Genomic DNA, 20,429 nt, shown 5'->3' on the forward strand with positions numbered 1-20,429 from the left:
AGTTGAATAACTAGTATGTGTGGTAATATAGTATGACACCTAGCAAATAGTTTATCCTTGGAAGATAGTATTTTTCTCCTCCCTGTCTTTTCCCTCCCTGCCATGGTTTCTGTGTACTCCTTCTTTTTTATCTTCCCTTTCCTTTCTTAGCATAATTTATTGTCTCAAGTACCACGGCACTGTCAGGATTTTTACAGATGGAAGTTGAAAAAAATCCTGAAAATATGAAATCCAAAATGCTCCAAAATCTGAATCTTTTTGAATGCCATGTCCCTCACTCATAACATTTCATATTTCAGAGCATTTTGGATTTCAACTTTTCTAATTTGAGATGTTCACCTGGTAAAGTCCATGCAAATATTCCAAAATCCAGAAAATTGAAATCTGAAAACACTCTGGTCCTAAGCATCTTGTTTTTCTTTTGTTTGTTCAGATTAGTTATACATGACAGTAGAATGTGTTTTGACACATCGTACATAAATGGAGTATAACTTCTCATTCTTCTGGTTGTACATGATGTAGAGTTACGCCAATTGTGTAATCATATATGCACATAGGGTAATAATGTCCCCTTCATTCTACTATCCTTCTTATCCCCATACTCGCTTCCCTCCCTTCATTCCCCTTTGTCTAATTCCAAGTATCTCTATTCTTCCCTACCTGTGCCCCCCTTCCTAAGCAATTTGAATAGGGATACTAAAACTATAAATCCTTAGCTCCCAGAAACTCTTCCCCCAAGTTATAGCACAACCCACGTTTTATAATAGTTGTTTGGGATTCCAGATTCTCCTTTATTTAAGAGGGGAGGAAAAAACCTTGTATATAATTTCTTTGACTAGATGGGCCTCATAGGGTCCATGAACTCCCAGAAATCACACAAAATTTTATGTATGTCTAACTTCATTATCTCAGAGCGGTCTCTGCCACCTACCTCCAGATTGAGGAAGCCCAATTTTTTATAGCTATTAAACAGTAAAAACTAGTATCAAAATAGTATAACTTAGAAACCCTTGAAGTTAGTAAAAGATACATAAACTTAGAAATAATAACATTAATGTTTTCAATTTTAGGAAAATGAAACTATAAATCTGTCATTAATTTCTAAATCAAAATTATGTACTGAAGAATACTGACAATCTTCTAACAATTACTAGCTTGCATGAACATGTACTCTTTTCTAGTGAAATAGAGCAAGCTGACAGCTTTTGCTTTTTGCTGAAGACTGTCATCCCAGAAAACAAGCTGTTTAGGCAAACTTATTTCCATGACTTTTTTCCTCTGTATGGTTGTTGCATAAATATATCAGCATGATAAAAATTCAGAGGTAAGGAAAACCTAAAATTTCCTTTGCTGAATGAAGGAGAAAAATTTGAATTTTAAAATCGAATGAGTTTTGTAAGCTGTCTCCTAAATTGGCTCAAATTTATTTTCAGACATTTTTAAGTATATTTTTTGTTTTAATAGAGCTTGAATATTATAGTTTTTCAGGTGCAGTGGCTGTGTATGATGGAAGAGGTCATAAAAATGCAAATGGGGGGATTTATAGTTAATTTTGGTTTTGACCTCCAGTTGTGGTGTCACTTGTATGAAGCCCATAAAGAAATTCAGCAGATACTGAATTTAAAATTTCTGACATTCTCATTTGATGAGGCTCACCTCATTTCTCTTCTTATGATTCCTGTTTTTACTGGATCTAGTAGAAGAGAGAAAACCACAATTTGTGTTTTGACTTCCCTAAAAACATAATGTATCTTCTGACTTTTTTCTTATTGATCCTTTTTAGGACCATAAACCTGTAATGTTTTATGTCCCAGTAAAATGTCTTCTAAGAAGGCAAAAACCCACTGTCTTAGAAACCTCACAGTGCTCTTCTGGTTTTGTCATAAATCTCTTTAAAAAAAAAAAAATCCCTAAATGATCAAGGGATATTTGGGTTCACCATAATGTCTTATCTCTAATTGATCATAAAATTTTAAAAATAATTGATCATGCTTTGTAATAGAATCAGAAGTTGTATATTCGAAAAATTTGTGGAATTATAAGGAAAAATAAGTTTTAAAACAAATTCATTTGTGTTTTCTCCTAGGTCAGCTGCCTATAATCTTCTGTGTGCCTTAACTTGTACCTTTAATTTAAAAATCGAGGGACAGTTACTAGAGACATCAGGTTTATGTATCCCTGCCAACAACACCCTCTTTATTGTCTCTATTAGTAAGACACTGGCAGCCAATGAGCCACACCTCACGTTAGAATTTTTGGAAGAGTGTATTTCTGGATTTAGCAAATCTAGTAAGTAATTATAATTTTCTTTAATACTAACAATAATTATTTAAAAATTCAGAGAATCCCCTTTTGTTTCAGAATTTACCAGTGAATTCTTTCACTTATTATATTTTACTCTTTTAACCTTTTCTAAATTTTTATCTATGGTACTCTGTAACTAAAAGAACTTTGAAGAAAATTCCTGATAGGACACATTAAGAAATCCACCAAGCCACTAGGCATGGTGGCACATGCCTGTAATCCCAGCAGCTGAGGCAGAGGATGCAAGTTCAAAGCCAGTCTCAGCAAAAGCAAGGCACTAAGCAACTCACTGAGACCCTAAATAAAACACAAAATAGATCTAGGGATGTGGCTTAGTGGTTGAGTATCCTGTTCAATCCCTGGGACCCACCCCCCCACACACACCAAAAAAAAAGAAAGAAAGAAAGAAAAGAAATCCATCAAGCCTGGTATAGTGGCTCTAGCTGGTAATCCCAGAGATTTGGGAAGCTAAAACAGAAGGATCAAAGTTCAAGGCAAGTGTGGGCAATTTAGTGAGACCCTGTCTCAAAATTTAAAAAATAAAAAGGTCTGGGGATGTGGCTCAGTGGTGAAGCACCCCTGGGTTAAATCCCTAGTACCACAAAATTTAAAAAAGGAGAAAAAACGAAATCCATCAAAATTCTGACAGTGTAAATGAGGTGGTGAGATTTTTGGTATCTTACATGTCTCTGGGCCTCTTAAAAGTATTTTCTTGATTGTTTTAATTTGATGAGCTTTGGCATTTTTCTTCTTAGCAGATAATTCCACATGAGTAAAGTTTCCATGTGTCTCCTTTTTTAGAAAAAAAAATGTGATTTTATGGACATGTATGGTTCATGGAGAACGCAGTGACACAGGACACGGATCCAGAGTCAGTCCTGGTGTTGCTTTAATAAGTGTCATGAATTTGACATCCATTTCTTTTGTCTGTCCATCTTCATAACCCATAAATGTTGACCTTTCCCAGCTTAGTTCCTGACATTTTCTTCCCATTTATTTATTTATTTAGCCTGGGAAATTTACCGCCAAGACACATCCTCACCCCTTTTTTTGTTTTGAAATGAGGTCTCGCTGTGTTGCTTAAGACTTACTAAATTGCTGAGGCCGGCCTTGAACTTGTGATCCTCCTTCCTCAGCCTCCTTCACAAGTCGATGGAATTATAAGCATATGTGACCATGCTGAACTTCTTCCCTTTCTCTTTTCCTCATGATACATACAACTTTTCTTTTTTCTGTGTTTAAACACATTTCTTGACTTTTCTTTATTAGGTAATTGAAAACTTTAACAATTTAATCAAGACTAGATCACTATGTATGTTTTTTCAAGCAAGAAATGTAGGCGTAACCCTGATAAGAAAATGTATAAGATTAACTAAACAGGAAAAGTATAAAGGTTTATTGATTAATATTAATATAAGAAAACATTTGAGTGGATGTACAGGTATAATGTATTCCTGCATGAACAGTTCTTCCTAGGTGATACAAATTTATTGTAGTCCCATGAAAGTAACCATGAAATTTGAAGAGTGAGAATGGAAATTAAACTGTAAATGATCTTAAATTCTACTTGAAGGTTTAAGAATACTATTTATGAGGCTGAGACAGGAAGATCACAAGTTTGAGGCCAGTCTGGGCAACTTAGCAAGATCCACTCTCCAAAAAAAAAAAAAAAGTTAAAGGGCTGGGGGACGTACCTCACTAGTAGAGTGCCTCTGGGTCCAATCTCCAGTATCATTTAAAAAAAAAAAAAGTATTAAAAGAATCCCTAAGAAAACATTGGGAAGAAAGACTTGATATTACAGATACCTGAACATATTACAGTGGTATAGTAATTAAAACATGAGTGTTCAAGAATCAGCACTCAGATCACTTTTAAGAAAAGATAATAAAGAAGCAACGTAAACTAGGGGGTAAAGATTAAATTGTTTAAGAAATGAGATTGAGAAATGAGTTAAGTTGGGTCTTCTTCCATACCACAAGATGTCAAAATAAGTTCTACCTGTATTTAAGGGTTGAATATGAAAACTAGAACCATTAAAAAATGAAGAGGAAGAAGTTAATATTGAATTACTTTTTAGATGAGTAAAGAACATAGGAAACAAGATGATGGAAACAAATAATGAACAAATTCAACTTCATGAAGCTTCAAAACATTTTTTTAAGTGATGATAAATCTAAACCTAGAAGGGTAAATGCTAGAAAAGATTAACATTAATCATGAAGAGATTTTATAAATAAGAAAAATGAATCAACAGTAACATACAAATCATGCTAAAGAAGAATGTTTATGTTGAGTTTATTAATAAAAGCAAAAAATGTCAATTGAAAGAATAGTGAGATAACATATTTAGCTATCAGATCAGAACATATTTTTAAATTCAGTACTGATGCTCTGTAGAATATTGAACAGGAGCAGTTTTTCTAGAAAGTTTGGAAGTGATTATCAAGACCCTTAAGAGTATTCAATCCTTTTGGTCTCATAATTCCACTTTTTATAATTTGTCCTAAGGAATTAATGTTGTTTGTCATAGATTATTTTTTAATTTATTTAGATTTTTCAACTAAAATATAACTTGTCATGAGTAAAGTGCCCAGATCTTAAATGGAGAATTTGATGAATTTTTATACATCACAGTACATCACAAAAGTAGTTTCTAGATCCAGAACATTTCCAACATTCAGAGGATCCTTTCTCACTTAATATTGCCCCTTTACCAAAAGTAAACACTGTTGTAACTTCTATTGCCATAGATTTATTTTGACTACTTTTGAACTTCATATGACATTCCTTAAAGTAAGAAAAAAGGGGGCATAGTCAAACTACAGGGAACTAATTACCTTGTTGGATCTATGACGGAATAATATGAAGCCATTAAAAATTTTTGAGGTGGGGCTGGGATTTTTGCTCAGTAGTAGAGTACTTGCCTAGCATGTGTGAGGCCCTGGCTTCAATCCTCAGACCACATAAAGATAAACAAATAAAACAAAGGTATTGTGTACATCAATAACTAAAAAAATATATTAAAAGAATTTTTTTTTGAGGGGCCAGACATGGTATGACATATGCCTATAATCCCAGCTTCGTGGGAGGCTGAGGTAGAAGGATCACAAGTTTGAAATAAGCCTGGGTAATTTAGCAAGATCCTGTCTCAAAATAAAATAAAAAGGCTGAGATATAACTCAGTGGTATAGCAATACCTAGCATTTATGATGCCCTGGGTATAATATCTAGTAACACACACACAAGTTTTTGTTACAGAGTTTCAGTTTGGAAAGATGAAAACATTCTAGTGGTAATCATTGCACAACCATGTGAATATACCTAATATATTTTTAAGTATACTTAAAAGTGGTTAAAGTGTTAAATTTTATATTGTGTATATTTTATTACAATTTATAAAATTCTCTTTGAGACTTTTAAGTGTACAGAGGATTTTGTATCTTAGTCTATTTTTTTTCCCCAAAAACAAATTGAAAAATGGTTTTGGAGAATTTTTAATGATGAGTAAATCTCAGTAAAATGTATAATGAGAAAGTATTTAGGGTATACTGTATATAGAGCATTATCCTAACTTTTGGGGGGGTTATATATGTGTACACTGTCATAAGCATATATTATTTCTACAAATATTTGAAACCATGTGGAAAGATGAGGTAATGTGTTAATATATTAACACTGGTTTCATTTTTTAGTGACATTCTCCTTCTGCCGAACTTTCTATAATTCTCTACATGTCCCTTTTCCAGGGAGAATAAAACTTAAAATATTTTTAAGCTAGATGAGAAATTATTAAAATGGAGAAAATAAGATAATTTTTTAAAACTTGGACCTGCTTTTAAGATTAAATTCTTCAAGGTTTATTCTCTTTCTTCACCTCTTATCCTCAAAAATATATTTTCCACCAGGTGCAGTAGCACATGCCTATAATCTCAGTGACAAGTGAGACCTGGTCTCAAAATTTAAAAAAAAATAATAATAATAAAAGGGACTAGGGATGTAGCTCAGTAATAAAGTGCCCCTGGGTTTAATTCCCAGATAGAATCTATAGATAGATAATGATTTGCCAAATCTCTTTTCTCTGATTCTAGGTAATGATCTTTAATTCTTACCTCCCCTCTCATTCCTTCATATTAAAATTATTGTTGTAATTGTCATTGATCATCTATGATAATAGTATATGTTTTTCTAGGTATTGAATTGAAACACCTTTGTTTGGAATATATGACCCCATGGCTGTCAAATCTAGTCCGTTTCTGCAAGCATAATGATGATGCCAAACGACAAAGAGTTACTGCTATTCTTGATAAGCTAATAACTATGACCATAAATGAGAAACAGATGTATCCATCTATTCAAGCAAAAATATGGGGGAGTCTTGGACAGGTATTGAATTTACTCAAATATTTATCTAGTATCTCCTATGTGCACCTATTTTTTTGGTGCCTACTTTGTACAAAGCTGTATCCTGGACACTAGGGTATAGCTGTAGAAAATATAATTGCCTCCTTCAAAAGCATGCAGATGCCCACCCAATTCTTAATCTAGTTTGAAATTGTAAATGTCTAATGAATGTTTCAGAACCAGAAAAACACTAGTTACTTTAGCACTCTTCTCCAGGACATAACCATATAGAGTTTAACTATAGAAATATGACATCATATGCTTTAAAATGTATTCTCATTCTTGCATACCATCCATGTCAGTATTTCTTATTGATGTCATTAGGGACATCAGCTTTCATTTATAGTTTTAGCATAATAATTCTACTATTAAAATAAAGGATCTAATGTAACTTTTTTAATCTGACAAGAATTATGTATCTTATTTCTTCAAAGTAATCACTTAAGGAAGCAGTACACTTGTTTGAACATTGCTGTGAATTCTTTAAGTAATTTTATAGCACTAGAAAATTTCTCAGTACTTGACATCATTTCCTATATTTTAAAATAATTAAGTTGGCTGGGGATGTAGCTCAGTGGTTAATTGCTTGTCTAACATATTCAAGGTCCTGGGTTCAATCCCCAGTACCAATAATAATGATGATGATGACGATGACGACGACGATGATGATGATGTTGGTTACACATATTGTCAAGGAAGAGCAGAGATACTTTACAAGTGAATGAAACTAGTAATGTATACATTATTAAATTTTGATAATGTATACATTACTAGTTTTACTAATAATCTTTTACTCTCTGAAGGAATCAAGTGAATATCCTCATCCTTTCTTGACAGGACTCTAATAAATTTCTAGTATTTTGGAGGCCTTGGATAAAATAGTTTTTATATTGATTGGGCTGTTCTTTGAATATTTTTAAATTAAAAGTTCACAGTGTAGTTGAAAACAAGTTTATTTTCCCTCTTCCATTAGATTACAGATCTGCTCGATGTTGTACTAGACAGTTTCATCAAAACCAGTGCAACAGGTGGCTTGGGATCAATAAAAGCTGAAGTGATGGCAGATACTGCTGTAGCTTTAGCTTCTGGAAATGTGAAATTGGTTTCAAGCAAGGTAATCACTTTTCCTTTGCCCTCTGGACCGTGGCATTATTTATCTGTTTTTTACTATCCGGAGGGCTTTTGTTTTGTTATATTAAAGTTAAACTAAAATTTTTAATAGAACTTTTAGTCCCATGTTTCTTAAAATTCTGTTTTTTTTATAGGTCATTGGAAGGATGTGCAAAATAATTGACAAGACATGCTTATCTCCAACTCCTACTTTAGAACAACATCTTATGTGGGATGATATTGCTATTTTAGCCCGCTACATGCTGATGCTGTCCTTCAACAATTCCCTTGATGTGGCAGCTCATCTCCCTTACCTCTTCCATGTTGTTACTTTCTTAGTAGCCACAGGTCCATTGTCCCTTAGAGCCTCCACACATGGATTGGTTATTAATATCATTCACTCTCTGTGTACTTGTTCACAGCTTCATTTTAGTGGTAAGTTCTAGGAAGGTAATTTGTGTTCAACCTATTCCTTTCTCCACTTTACTTCACCTAGTTGGTACAGATTTCTTATTATTTATGACAGTGTCTTAACACCAAGGTGCTAATTTAAGCCTGCAGTAATGACTTAAAATTTTATCAAAAAGAAAAATAATTTACTTCCATTCTATATCAAGTTATAATAAGGATTTTCTGTGCAAATTTGTCATGTAGACTCTTATAGTTATCACATAAGCTAAATACTCAATGTTAAGTAGATTGTGTTACATTACTAGTACTAATTAGTGATTAAATGGAGATCTTCAATTCAGCTAGGCACATTGTTAAATGCCTGTAACCCTAGCAACTTGGGAAATTGAGGCAGGAAGATTCCAAGTTCAAGGCCAGCCTCAGCAACTTAGCAAGGCCCTAAGCAACTTAACAACAACCTGTCTCAAAATAAAAAATTAGCAAGGTACTTCTTCCCTTCTCTCAAATATTTGTGGTTCCCAAATTGTAAAGCATATCTTCCATTATTTTTAAATTTAATAAAAACTTAATTATGTTGCTTAAAACATGTTGCTCAGTAGAAAAGCACCTCTGGGTTCAGTCCCCCACCCAATACAAATATATAGATAGATAAATAGATAGATAGATATTTTATATAAATATATCTATATAATATATATAGCAATACAAAAAATATATATATATATATCTTCAAAGTTTTTACTTGTTCCTTTTTTCTTTTACAGAAGAGACCAAGCAAGTTTTGAGACTCAGTCTAACAGAGTTCTCATTACCCAAATTTTACTTGCTGTTTGGCATTAGTAAAGTTAAGTCAGCTGCTGTCATTGCCTTCCGTTCCAGTTACCGAGACAGGTCGTTCTCTCCGGGCTCCTATGAGAGGGAGACTTTTGCTTTGACATCCTTGGAAACAGTCACAGAAGCTTTATTGGAGATCATGGAGGTATTTAAGGCAAAATGATAAGACACTAAGTTAAAATAATTTTTAAAAATCTAACATTGTACAGAAGAAATACTGATATGTTCTGCTGTTTTGCACTTAATACTTGAATAAAAACACCTCCATGGAATTTGTTATTTATTGGTAACATAAAGGTCATTTATTTAATGACATGATGGGCATTATTGAAATGTTTCTAAAAATGTTTGCATATACATATAAGCGTATATTTTTCTTTTTTTAGGCATGTATGAGAGATATCCCAGCATGCAAGTGGCTGGATCAGTGGACAGAACTAGCTCAAAGGTGGGTCCCAAATTAAATATAAATTGTAAAAGTATGTGAGTTGTTGAAAAGATGGCTATTACTGCATAGTCAATATCTTATTATTTAGTGTGTTTGGGTTGAACAAAAAGGTTTTTATAAACTCTTTTGATCTTTTAATTGCAGATTTGCATTCCAGTATAATCCATCCTTGCAACCGAGAGCTCTTGTAGTCTTTGGCTGTATTAGCAAACGAGTCTCTCATGGGCAGATAAAGCAGATTATCCGTATTCTTAGCAAGGTACTTCTTCCCTTCTCTCAAATATTTGTGGTTCCCAAATTGTAAAGCATATCTTCCATTATTTTTAAATTTAATAAAAACTTAATTATGTTGCTTAAAACATTTAAAAGATGGATTTTATCTTCTTTATTGTAATTCTTGGAAGTGAAGAAATCTTCTCTTTTAAAGAAGCTGTATCTTCAGGAGTAACTTTCCTCTTTTTTTAAGCATGAACCCTTAATATTTTATCAGATTTATGAAGTTTACTATTTGGTAAGACTTACAAAAATTGTATAACTTGTAATTACTATAATATTGCCTGTCTTATTAGAATATATTATAGAAATGCTTTAGAAAACAAGAAATAATGTATATCAAACTAGCTACTAAGATCACCATTGTATTAGAAAAAATTCTCATACTTGTTGAATAAGTAAATATTTCTGAACTGATTTCTGAGATTCAGTTTAGGAGTTTGTTTTATTTCAATCAAAGTAAAATAAAAAATTCTGTTTTCCTAAAAGGCACTTGAGAGTTGCTTAAAAGGACCTGATACTTACAACAGTCAAGTTCTGATAGAAGCTACAGTAATAGCACTAACCAAATTACAGCCACTTCTTAATAAGGTAATTATTGTATAGCACATTAAGTTTTTTCATTTTGGGTGGCAGTATTACATGTTCTTTACTTGTAAGGAGTTCAGAAATTAAGATGGATTAAGGGAAGGTCATAGTTAAGGTGGAACATCTTGTCACAAAGTTTAGTTGTTTGAAGGTGTTACATTAAAGGAAAAAATAAGTATGGAAAATGCATTCTCAAGTACTTGTAATTTTATATCTCATCAATCCTAAAGGACCTATTCTTAATTCTTTCATCTAATAATTGTTGCATATCTACTGTGTGCCAGGTTCTGTCATAGATGCTAGAGATATATGTAGTGCCAATCAAGCCAATAAAAATTGCCTGCCCTCATGGAGCTTGTATTCTAGGATGAGTTTAGAGGGTCATGGAGTGGATAGATAATAAACAAAGTAAGTAAAATACTTAGTGTTAGTAAGTAGAAAATATAAAGCCAAGAGAAGTATATCTGATCATCAAAAGAGTTTGGTACTAGACTGGGAGTAGAGCTCAATAACTGAGCCCTTACCTCGTATTTATAAGGTCCTCACCACTGTGACTTAAAAAAGAGAGTTTGGGTGTGTTATGAAGGTAAAATTTAAAAGGAATAAAATGATACAGTTACTAATTTAGGATTGTCTGAGCTCATCTCAGCTTTGTGACCTCTGGCAGGTGATTTACATATCTGGGCATTTTGTTTCCATATAGATAAAATGAGTAAACTAGACTAGATAATGGCATGTTATTACCTTCCAACTCTACAGTCATATAATTCTTTGAATTGAATTCCAAGGCATGCCAGTCTAGGAAGTGATTACAGAAAAATAAATACCTATTGTATCCCTGGTAGAGCTAGATGTTTTACAGATGTCTTTTTTGTTTGTTTTTTTAAGTTGTTGATGGGTCTTCATTATTTATTTATTTATATGTGGTGCTAAGGATTGAACCCAGTGCTTCACACATGCTAGGCAAGCACTCTAACACTGAGCCATAACCCCACTCCTACAGATATCTTAATCTTAAATGATACAAAATGATTTTCTTATCCTCATTCATGTAAGTAAAAATGAGACTCAGAAGGCCTAAGACTGGAACCATGATTCTAATCCAAAGCTGTCTGATTTTAAATCCATGTAGTTCCCCATAAAACACAGTGCTAAATAAGAATTACCAATAATATGTATTTTTAACTCAGAGCAGCAAGAGATTAATATTCTAGTAAGAGTGACAAGAGTTCAAAATTAGAGATAGATAAGATTTAGTATAGGTAGAGAGAAAGAGAAGCAAGCCTTGAGCAGCAAAATATAGCAATAGGGACTGTACAAGAATGCTAGGACATGGTGAGATGGTGGATAGACCATTCAAGTTGTTATGGAGAAATTTTGCAAGAAAATTGTGAAGATTAGATAAAATTAATACAACATTCAACATTCTTCAGAAAGGAGTTTTAATATATACCGTTTTTTAGCAGACAAAAAATATGACAAGAGCAGGACTTAGATCATTCTGGTGATACAGTACCCAGTAGGTTGGAATAGGGAAAAACTGAAGGCAGAAAGAATCCACATGTTGAATAAAGGGTGGCCTGAGGATTGCATCATCATCAGCAATACAAAAGAAATGACAAATTTGAGAGACTGCACTAGAAAACTGGATTTGGGAATCCAGAACAGAGAGAAATCAAAGAAGATGCTATGATCTCAGTCCAGATAACCATGTCTTTAGTTATACATATGAAAAAGACAAAGAACTTATCTATATTTATCTCCTCCCCCAAAAGAAAGCATGGGTAATTTTGCAAGATAGCATACTTTGTTTTATGCTGAGGAGGCATGAATTTTATGTTCAGCTTACTAACCTGGAAATTTGTCTTCCTTTGCCAGGACTCCCCTTTGCACAAAGCCCTCTTTTGGGTAGCTGTGGCAGTGCTCCAGCTGGATGAGGTCAACTTATATTCAGCAGGCACTGCACTTCTTGAACAAAATCTACATACCTTAGATAGTCTCCGGATATTCAATGACAAGGTAAGCAAACTTTCCTTTGGAATTCCTAGATTACATGCATTTAGTACTTCTTTTTCTTTTTATTGCTGTGTGATTCTTTTAAAAATCAAAAGAAGTCTATAATTTAAATATGGAAATTTTTAATTTAGTTTAGTGTGAGTAAAGTTTCTTACCAGCTCATAAAAAAACCTATTTAAACTTTAGTACATATTTTCTGTATACAGATAGCAAAAAATGGTGCTTGCTGATGCTAACAAATAGATTTAAGATAAATAATACTGAGTGGTAATAATAGCAACTGTGCCAGGCCTTATGCTAAGCACTGTACATTCATTATTTTTCATTTTGATAACTCCAAGGTAGAGGTTAGCATTCTCCATTCCTATTTCACAAATAAAGAAATAATCTAAAAAAGTGCTTGTTTTTATTAACTAATGCTACTTAATGAAAAGTATAATAGTAGTTGGCTGTAATCCCAACTACTCAGAAAACTTAAGCAGGAAGATCAGTATTATTAAAACCTAATAAGGAAGTTGGAAAATCTAAAGGAACCCCCCTCCCCCCCCAAAAAAAAAAACAGTATTTGTTCAGTCTGCCTAATTTTGTATAGACCCAGAATAGCTAGGAATTGTGGAAATAATTTCCCCCCAGTTATAGGGAGTCAACACAGGGATGATCTACCACTTAGCTACATCCTTACCCCTTTTTATTTTTTTTGAGACAGGGCCTCAAACTTGAAAGCCTCCTGTCTCAGCCTTTCAAATAGCTAAGATTATAGGCATATGCCACCTCACCCAACTGGAAATGAAATTAATCTTAGAGTTTGAAAGTATTTTACCAATACAAAGGAACAATGGTTAAATAACTTGTCCTGATTCATATATCTAGCTCCGAACTAGAACCCTTCTTTCTTAACTTTTTGTTCTTTTCTGGAGTTGTCTTGGGACAATAGTGGTCAAAGTGATATCTACTTATAGGCTATTTGTATGTTAGGAATATTTGTAGCCGGGCATAGTGGCACATGGCTATAATCCCAACTACTCAGAAAACTTAAGCAGGAAGATCACAAGTTTGAGGCCAGGCTTATAAACTTAGTGAGACCCTATCTCAAAATAAAAAGTAAAAAGGGCTGGATTATAACTCAGTAATTAAGGGTCCTTGAGTTTACTCCTTATACCACCACAGGAAAAAAAAAAAAAAAAGAAAGAATATTTGCAAATAAAGTGTTTGTATCTTAGAAATGTTCGCCTTGGTAATCCCAGTGTTTTGGAGGGCTAAGACAGGGGGATCACAAGTTAAAAGCCAGCCTCAGCAACTTAGTGAGACCCTGCTCAAAATTTTAAAAAACAGGGTGGGTGGCTGGGAATGTAGCTCATTGGTGAAGCACCTCTGGGTAAATATCCAGAACCCCCCAAAAAAGGAAGTATCTGGCGTTTTCAAAGCCAGAAAGAGCCCAGTAGAAGGAACTATGCCCCATAATTTAACGCACATGGTTTACTTTAAATCCAAACTATTCTAGGGCCCTAAAATACTAGAAATCAGTTAATAAAGCTTGTTAAAAGTCACCAGGATGATATCTGGGTTCATAGATGCACGCTTCCAGGCCCAGCTACTTGGGAGGTTGAGGCAGGAGGATCACTTGAGTCCAGGAATTTGGGTTTTTTGTTTGTTTTTGTTTTTTAGTTGTAGATGAACACAATACATTTATTATTTATTTTTTTTTAATGTGATGCCGAGGATCAAACCCAGTGCCTCACATGTACTAGGCAAGTGCTATGAACTGAGCTTTAAACCCAGTTCCTAGTTCAGGAGTTTAATGTAAGCCTAGACAACATGCAAAGCCCCAGCTTGAGGGAGTAGGTGGAGGAACAAACTACATACCCAAAATAAACTTACACTGAAATAAAAAATAATGTATTATAAATAAATAAATGCTATTTCATTGTTCTACTGTCTTATTATTTAAGTGCTTGACTATCTTGCATCTTGTACTAATTAATTTTTAATATTCTTCTGTGGTTTTCTGTAGCTGAAAATAATTTCTCTCAACTTAAAGGATTACTTGTCATAACTATTGAACACAAAAATCAATCATTGGTGTATATTTTTAGGGGAGGCACTAGGAATTAAACCCAGGGATGCTGTACATCCCAGACTTTATTTTTTTATTTTTATTTTTTGGAGACAGTTTAACCAAGTTATTGAGGCTGTCCCAAACTTGCAATCCCAAGTAGCTGGGGATAACAAGTGTGTGCCATGAAACTCTAAATAAGTGACCTTTTAAAGAAAGCTTCTGAACTAGACCTGTAACTCAGTGACTAAGTGCTTGCCTAGCATAGGTGAGTTCCTGGGTTAGATCCCCTGCATGGCAAAAAAAAAATTAAGAAGTGAAGAAAGCTTCTGTGTGAACTTCATTAATTCTCTCATGATTATTTTCAATAGAGTCCGGAAGAGGTATTTATGGCAATCCGGAATCCTCTGGAATGGCACTGCAAGCAAATGGATCATTTTGTTGGACTTAATTTCAATTCTAACTTTAACTTTGCACTGGTGGGACACCTCTTGAAAGGTAGAGAGGCCTTATGTCAGAATGTTAGTATGAAGCGCTACCTAGAAGCTGGAAGTAATTAAAATAATTGGTTACTTGAAATAATTTAACCCATATGTTTACTTTAAATCCAAATTTTGTCTTATTGAGTTATATTTTGTTCAGTATGTATTTTAATAGAGCCTAATTTCCATATCAAGTATCAGATTTACTTAAAAAGCAGAAGATGGCAACCCACTTAGGATTCCTTCCTTTAGGAGCTCCACTTTCTTTGTTTCAAAAATAAATTGTTACTTTGCTCTAAAAAAAAAAATGCAAAAGAGTTGATTTTTTGTAAAATTCCTAAGTACTAGGGCTAGGTGTATAACAAACCCCAGCCCCTTCAAACAAAAAAGAAATTCTACATACTGAGCCTTTTAATAACTATGTTATTAGTAATAGTACTTAAGTATTCTGTTGATTAGCAAAACAAGACATTGTAGATCAGTGTTATTTGGTTAATTTATATTAGAAAATCTTGTTGTACAGATTTGATTACAGATTTTCTTCAGCTTGTTTCCAGTGTATTATAGATCAGTACCATTATTATACCACAGAACCTCATCTCTTGGATCCTATCCCCACCCCTCCAGATTCCTGTATTACTTATAGCCAGTGCTCGTCAGCTGTTCCTCATCCTTCACTTTCTGACCTGGCTTTATTCTTCATTGCTGACTTTACAACTTGATAGCAGTGAATATAATATGATGCAGTCATGATCAGAGACTGTGGTTATTAGGAATAGCATAGTGTTTTGAGTGAGTGTCAAGCTAGAACTTGAGTCTCCAGTTTTGTATCAATTTAAATAATTCTTAGGCATGAGGGATCATAGAAGTTCCCTAATTTTTACCTGATGGGTACCTACCACTGTAAACATATACATTTGATTTTACTTCCTTATAAAATTCCTGTGGAAAATATTAACAGGATAAATTAACATTTTATTTGTTTTTATTTTTTTATAGGGTACAGGCATCCTTCTCCTGCCATTGTTGCAAGAACAGTCAGAATTTTGCATACACTACTAACTCTGGTTAATAAACATAGAAATTGTGACAAATTTGAGGTGAATACGCAGAGTGTGGCTTACTTGGCAGGTAAAAACAAAAAACAAGACAAAATTAATATTGCTACAACTTTATCTTAGGAAAACCAAAAAGTACAAATACCTACCTATATGGGTCCTTCAGCTGGCTAATTGGCAGAGTAAATAATTCATAGGTTCATAGGCCAGTCCTTTGATGTGGTTAAAACTTAGAAAGTTTTGCCAAAACGTTTTTCCTAATAAAATCTGGAATGTGTTCCTTTTGTCTTCTTTGGTTCAGAACACAACAGTGGCTCCCTGTGGTTTGTCATAAAATCTGAATGCCTCAGGCTAGCATCCTAGGCCCTCAAGCAACTCTGATTCTACCTTCTTTATCTAAATTTCATAAGCCTAATTTTTTATATTTCTCCAAATGGGTGGACTATTTTAAGTTAATCTACTTCCCATCTCTTAGTAGTGACTTTCTGCCTCTTCAAAAGTTATTCCTCATGCCATTTTATCTGAAATGTCTGCCCCATTCATACTAATCCATTAAACCTCCCCTATTTGCTCTTTTCTAATTTTTGTTTCTTTGCTCAGCAACATTTAGCACTCTCACAGTTCTTGAATGTAGTTGTTCAGTGGCAAGTGCTGATTCCCAGTTTAGCAGGTTCCATTTGTTGCAACTTTTTTATTTCATAGCCAATCATTTAACATCTCTTGAGTGTTCTCCTCAGTGAACTTAATAATACCTGCCCTGACTACTTTTTATTTGTTGAGATCAAATGTACATTTAAGCCCTTGAAAAAAAAAGGTGCTTATTAAATCTCTTTGTATATTTCATGTTTATGTAGCCTTCCAAAACAGATGAACAGGTCTGTCATTAGGGTTTATATCCCTGAACCTCACATACTCTAGGGCTTTTTAAATGCACCTTTAACAGGTGTTACCCTCTTTAGAAATCTATCCTGTTTTAGGTGACACTAGTGACTTGTTAAATTTTTTAATCTGCTTTCTCTTTTATTTTAGCTTTACTCACAGTGTCTGAAGAGGTTCGAAGTCGCTGTAGCCTCAAACATAGAAAGTCCCTTCTTCTTACTGACATTTCAATGGAAAATGTTCCCATGGATACGTATCCCATTCATCATGGTGATCCCAGCTATAGGTAAGTGGACTTACTCTTCCATAATTACATAATTATAATCAAGTTTCAATTTTCCAATGCCAGTGAAAGCAAGTGGCAGAATCATCTAGAAGATAACATAGAGGGGAATCTAGAGATAGTCAAGGAAGTGAAATAATAGTCTAGGAAATCAAAACTATAAATATATAATATTTTATGAGTTAGTAATAGGATAGTTATCATTCTAGTCTCATTGTGTTAATGTTATCATTAGTTTGCCTTTGTTAAGCACAAACCAGTTGAATAACAGATGATTTGAAAGGATTAGGTTGCAGCAAAGGGTCTTGGAAAAAACAGCATGAAATAGAAGTAACAGTTGCATATTTCATGATAGAAGCTAAACCATGTAGATTTGTAAAACCATGCATGCCCTCACAAAAATTGTGTTTACTTGTATCACATTAAAGTCATTAAGAAGCTTTCTTTAGTACAGATTTAGATGAAAACCAATGAAATTATGTTCAATGTTATATGTGATTTGAGGTAGTATATTTTTCAGTATAACTTGGAGAAATTAGATGAAATGGCATCATTTGGGGATTTTTGGCATTTTCAATTAAACAAAAATATTTAATTTTAATTTTTTGGGTACTGGGGATTGAACTCAAAGGCACTCGACCACTGAGCCACATCCCTAGCCCTATTTTGTTGTTTAGTGCTTCACTTTTGCTGAGCCTTGCTTTGAACTGGCAATCCTGTTGTCTCAGCTTCCAGAGCTACTGAGATTACAGGCGTGCGCCACCACACCCAGCTCTAAACAAAAATATCTTTAAGGTTTAGATACAACATTGAACATAGAATCTCTTATTTGTAGAGCTTATATTATTCAATTTATTAACTTTCTGCTTTTTAATAAAAAAGCCCTCCACGGTTTCCCAATAAGATTTTTTTTTTTTTAAAAGAGAGAGTGAGAGAGGAGAGAGAGAGAGAGAGAGAGAATTTTTTTTAATATTTATTTTTTAGTTCTCGGCGGACACAACATCTTTGTTGGTATGTGGTGCTGAGGATCGAACCCGGGCCGTACGCATGCCAGGCGAGCGCGCTACCGATTGAGCCACATCCCAAGCCCTCCCAATAAGATTTTTAACAGTGTATGCAAAATTTATCTGCATATACTTGGTATGCAGTAGTCTTATTCATTAGCCATTTTATGACTGTATTTCTTCTGTCCTTTTTGTTATGGAAAGGAGAAAGTGAGTTTGCCTGACAGTTCCCCTGTCAAAGTTTGATTGACAGTCCCCAATCAAGCCAAATAATTTAAAGTTTGATTTTCTTGGTATTTAAACCAAGAAAATAATTGCCTAAACTTGATTTTTCTCTATTTAAAAAATCAGTGCAGGGCTGGGGTTGTAGCTCAGTGGTAGAGCGCTTGCCTAACATGTGTGATGCACTGGGTTTGATCCTCAACACCATATAAAAATAAATTAGTAAATAAAGGGTTTTTTTAAGTGCATTTAAGTTCAGAAGTATACAATATAGTGATCTGTTTAATTGTCTGTGTTTATTGTCTGCCTGAAAATTGCTCAAAGTAAATTTTAAGTGTTCTCACCACAAGTAAATTATAAATATGTGAAATAATGCATGTTATTTAGTTTGATTTAGTTATTCCGTGTATACATACACATACACAATTTTTACTTGTCAATTTAAAAAGTTAATTAAGAACTAGGTATATAGCTCAGTTGTAGAGTGTTTGTGTAGCATGCTTGAGGTTCTGGGCTTTAGCCCCAGCACCCAAAAAAAAAAAAATGTGAAAATGTTTAACAAGAAAAGCAATGAATAGAATCAATGTAGTATAATGCTTTCTGTTTAGCCTTTGGTGAGTCCCTACCATGTACAAGATACCATGGCAAGGAAGTTAATATTTCCTGGGAATCCATTCAGAGTTTGTACTGTAAAGCCCTTTAAAGTGCAGTTTTAATATTGATTACTGTCATTAGTAATAGAACAGCTACTTGGAATGGGCAAACATTGGTTGTATTTGTCACCATGTCAATTAATTCTTTCTGATTAAATCTCTTAGGACACTAAAGGAGAACCAACCATGGTCCTCTCCCAAAGGTTCTGAAGGGTACCTTGCAGCCAGCTATCCAACTGTAGGCCAAACCAGTCCCCGAGCCAGGAAATCCATGAGTTTGGACATGGGGCAGCCTTCTCAGGCCAACACTAAAAAGTTGCTTGGTTAGTTTATCTTAATTTTATACAATTCTTAAATGTAGTATTATTCTGGAAAACAATCAGAGGCTTTCACACTTGAAAGGATTATTTGAAACTGTTTTATATTATCAAAATTTTTCTGTTTCACCGTGGCAAAGTCTTTGTTTTGTTTTGGTACTGGGAATTGAACTCAGGGGTACTAAACCACTGAGCCACATCCCCAGCCCTATTTTGTATTTTATTTGGAGACAGGGTCTCACTGAGTTGCTTAGCGCTTCGCTAAGTTGCTGAGGCTGGCTTTGAACTGGCAATCCTGTGTCTCAGCCTCCCCAGCTGCTGAGATTACAGGTGTGCGCCACCACATCCGGCTCACTGTGGCAAAGTTTTTTTATGCCAGTTATAAGAGGGTTTGATAAATTAAGCCATTGTCAATTGAGATAGAGAAATTCAAATGAGACCTTGAAATAATAAGGGTTTGTTTATTTCCTGATTCGTTAAATACTACAACTCTTCTTGTTTTTCCCTTGGGTGGGTAGCAGGCAATGGGAATAGGAAAACCATTAGACACCTACAAGAAGAAAAGAGTCTTGGTATACTCTGGGCTTTTGGGATATTTCGCAAAATTATCATTTGAAAGCAGAATACACCAAAATGGTATGAAGCTATGATAATAGTATTTCCCATGTTATCTTTGAAATGACAAAAAGTAAAATAATGTATTTTTCAATATTATAAGAAGGTTTAATTTTTGAGAGTAATTGCTCAGTTCTACCAACATTCGTCTATGAAAAATACACCTAAAATGCTATAAGATCCTTTTCTGTTTCAGAAACTGAAAGTAAATTCCTGGAAGAGCCCACTGATCCACCTCACATCACAGAGGAAATGCAAAGCAGTTCTGTATTCCCTTTGAACTTTTCATTATTACTAGAATATGTTGGTATCTATTTCTATGACCAGCATTGTGAATGGTTCAGTGGAATTTCAGTTATCCATGCAAACATATTTAAATATCTTGAAGTAGTATTGGAAAAATGTTTGTGTTCATAAGGAAATTAGTAAACAAACAACAAAGTACAAAATAACCTTCCAGTAAACCATGAAAGAAAT

General features: G+C 34.0%; 1 protein-coding gene across 2 annotated transcripts in view; it reads left to right on the forward strand.

Moving 5' to 3' along the window:
• Nf1 (neurofibromin 1) overlaps window positions 1-20,429 on the forward strand; it is a 251,252-nt gene that overhangs the window by 197,819 nt on the left and 33,004 nt on the right. For both annotated transcript variants that reach the window (XM_077800375.1, XM_077800376.1), the window contains 13 exons: window positions 2,087-2,289; window positions 6,495-6,688; window positions 7,680-7,820; window positions 7,972-8,251; window positions 8,992-9,206; window positions 9,448-9,509; window positions 9,654-9,768; window positions 10,272-10,373; window positions 12,249-12,389; window positions 14,811-14,937; window positions 15,921-16,052; window positions 17,009-17,144; window positions 19,186-19,343. In XM_077800375.1, coding sequence (XP_077656501.1) covers window positions 2,087-2,289; window positions 6,495-6,688; window positions 7,680-7,820; window positions 7,972-8,251; window positions 8,992-9,206; window positions 9,448-9,509; window positions 9,654-9,768; window positions 10,272-10,373; window positions 12,249-12,389; window positions 14,811-14,937; window positions 15,921-16,052; window positions 17,009-17,144; window positions 19,186-19,343 — 2,006 coding nt within the window. The remainder of the gene's footprint in view (window positions 1-2,086; window positions 2,290-6,494; window positions 6,689-7,679; window positions 7,821-7,971; window positions 8,252-8,991; window positions 9,207-9,447; window positions 9,510-9,653; window positions 9,769-10,271; window positions 10,374-12,248; window positions 12,390-14,810; window positions 14,938-15,920; window positions 16,053-17,008; window positions 17,145-19,185; window positions 19,344-20,429) is intronic.

This window comes from Urocitellus parryii, chromosome 7, assembly GCF_045843805.1.
Source record: "Urocitellus parryii isolate mUroPar1 chromosome 7, mUroPar1.hap1, whole genome shotgun sequence".
Lineage (NCBI taxonomy): Eukaryota > Metazoa > Chordata > Mammalia > Rodentia > Sciuridae > Urocitellus > Urocitellus parryii.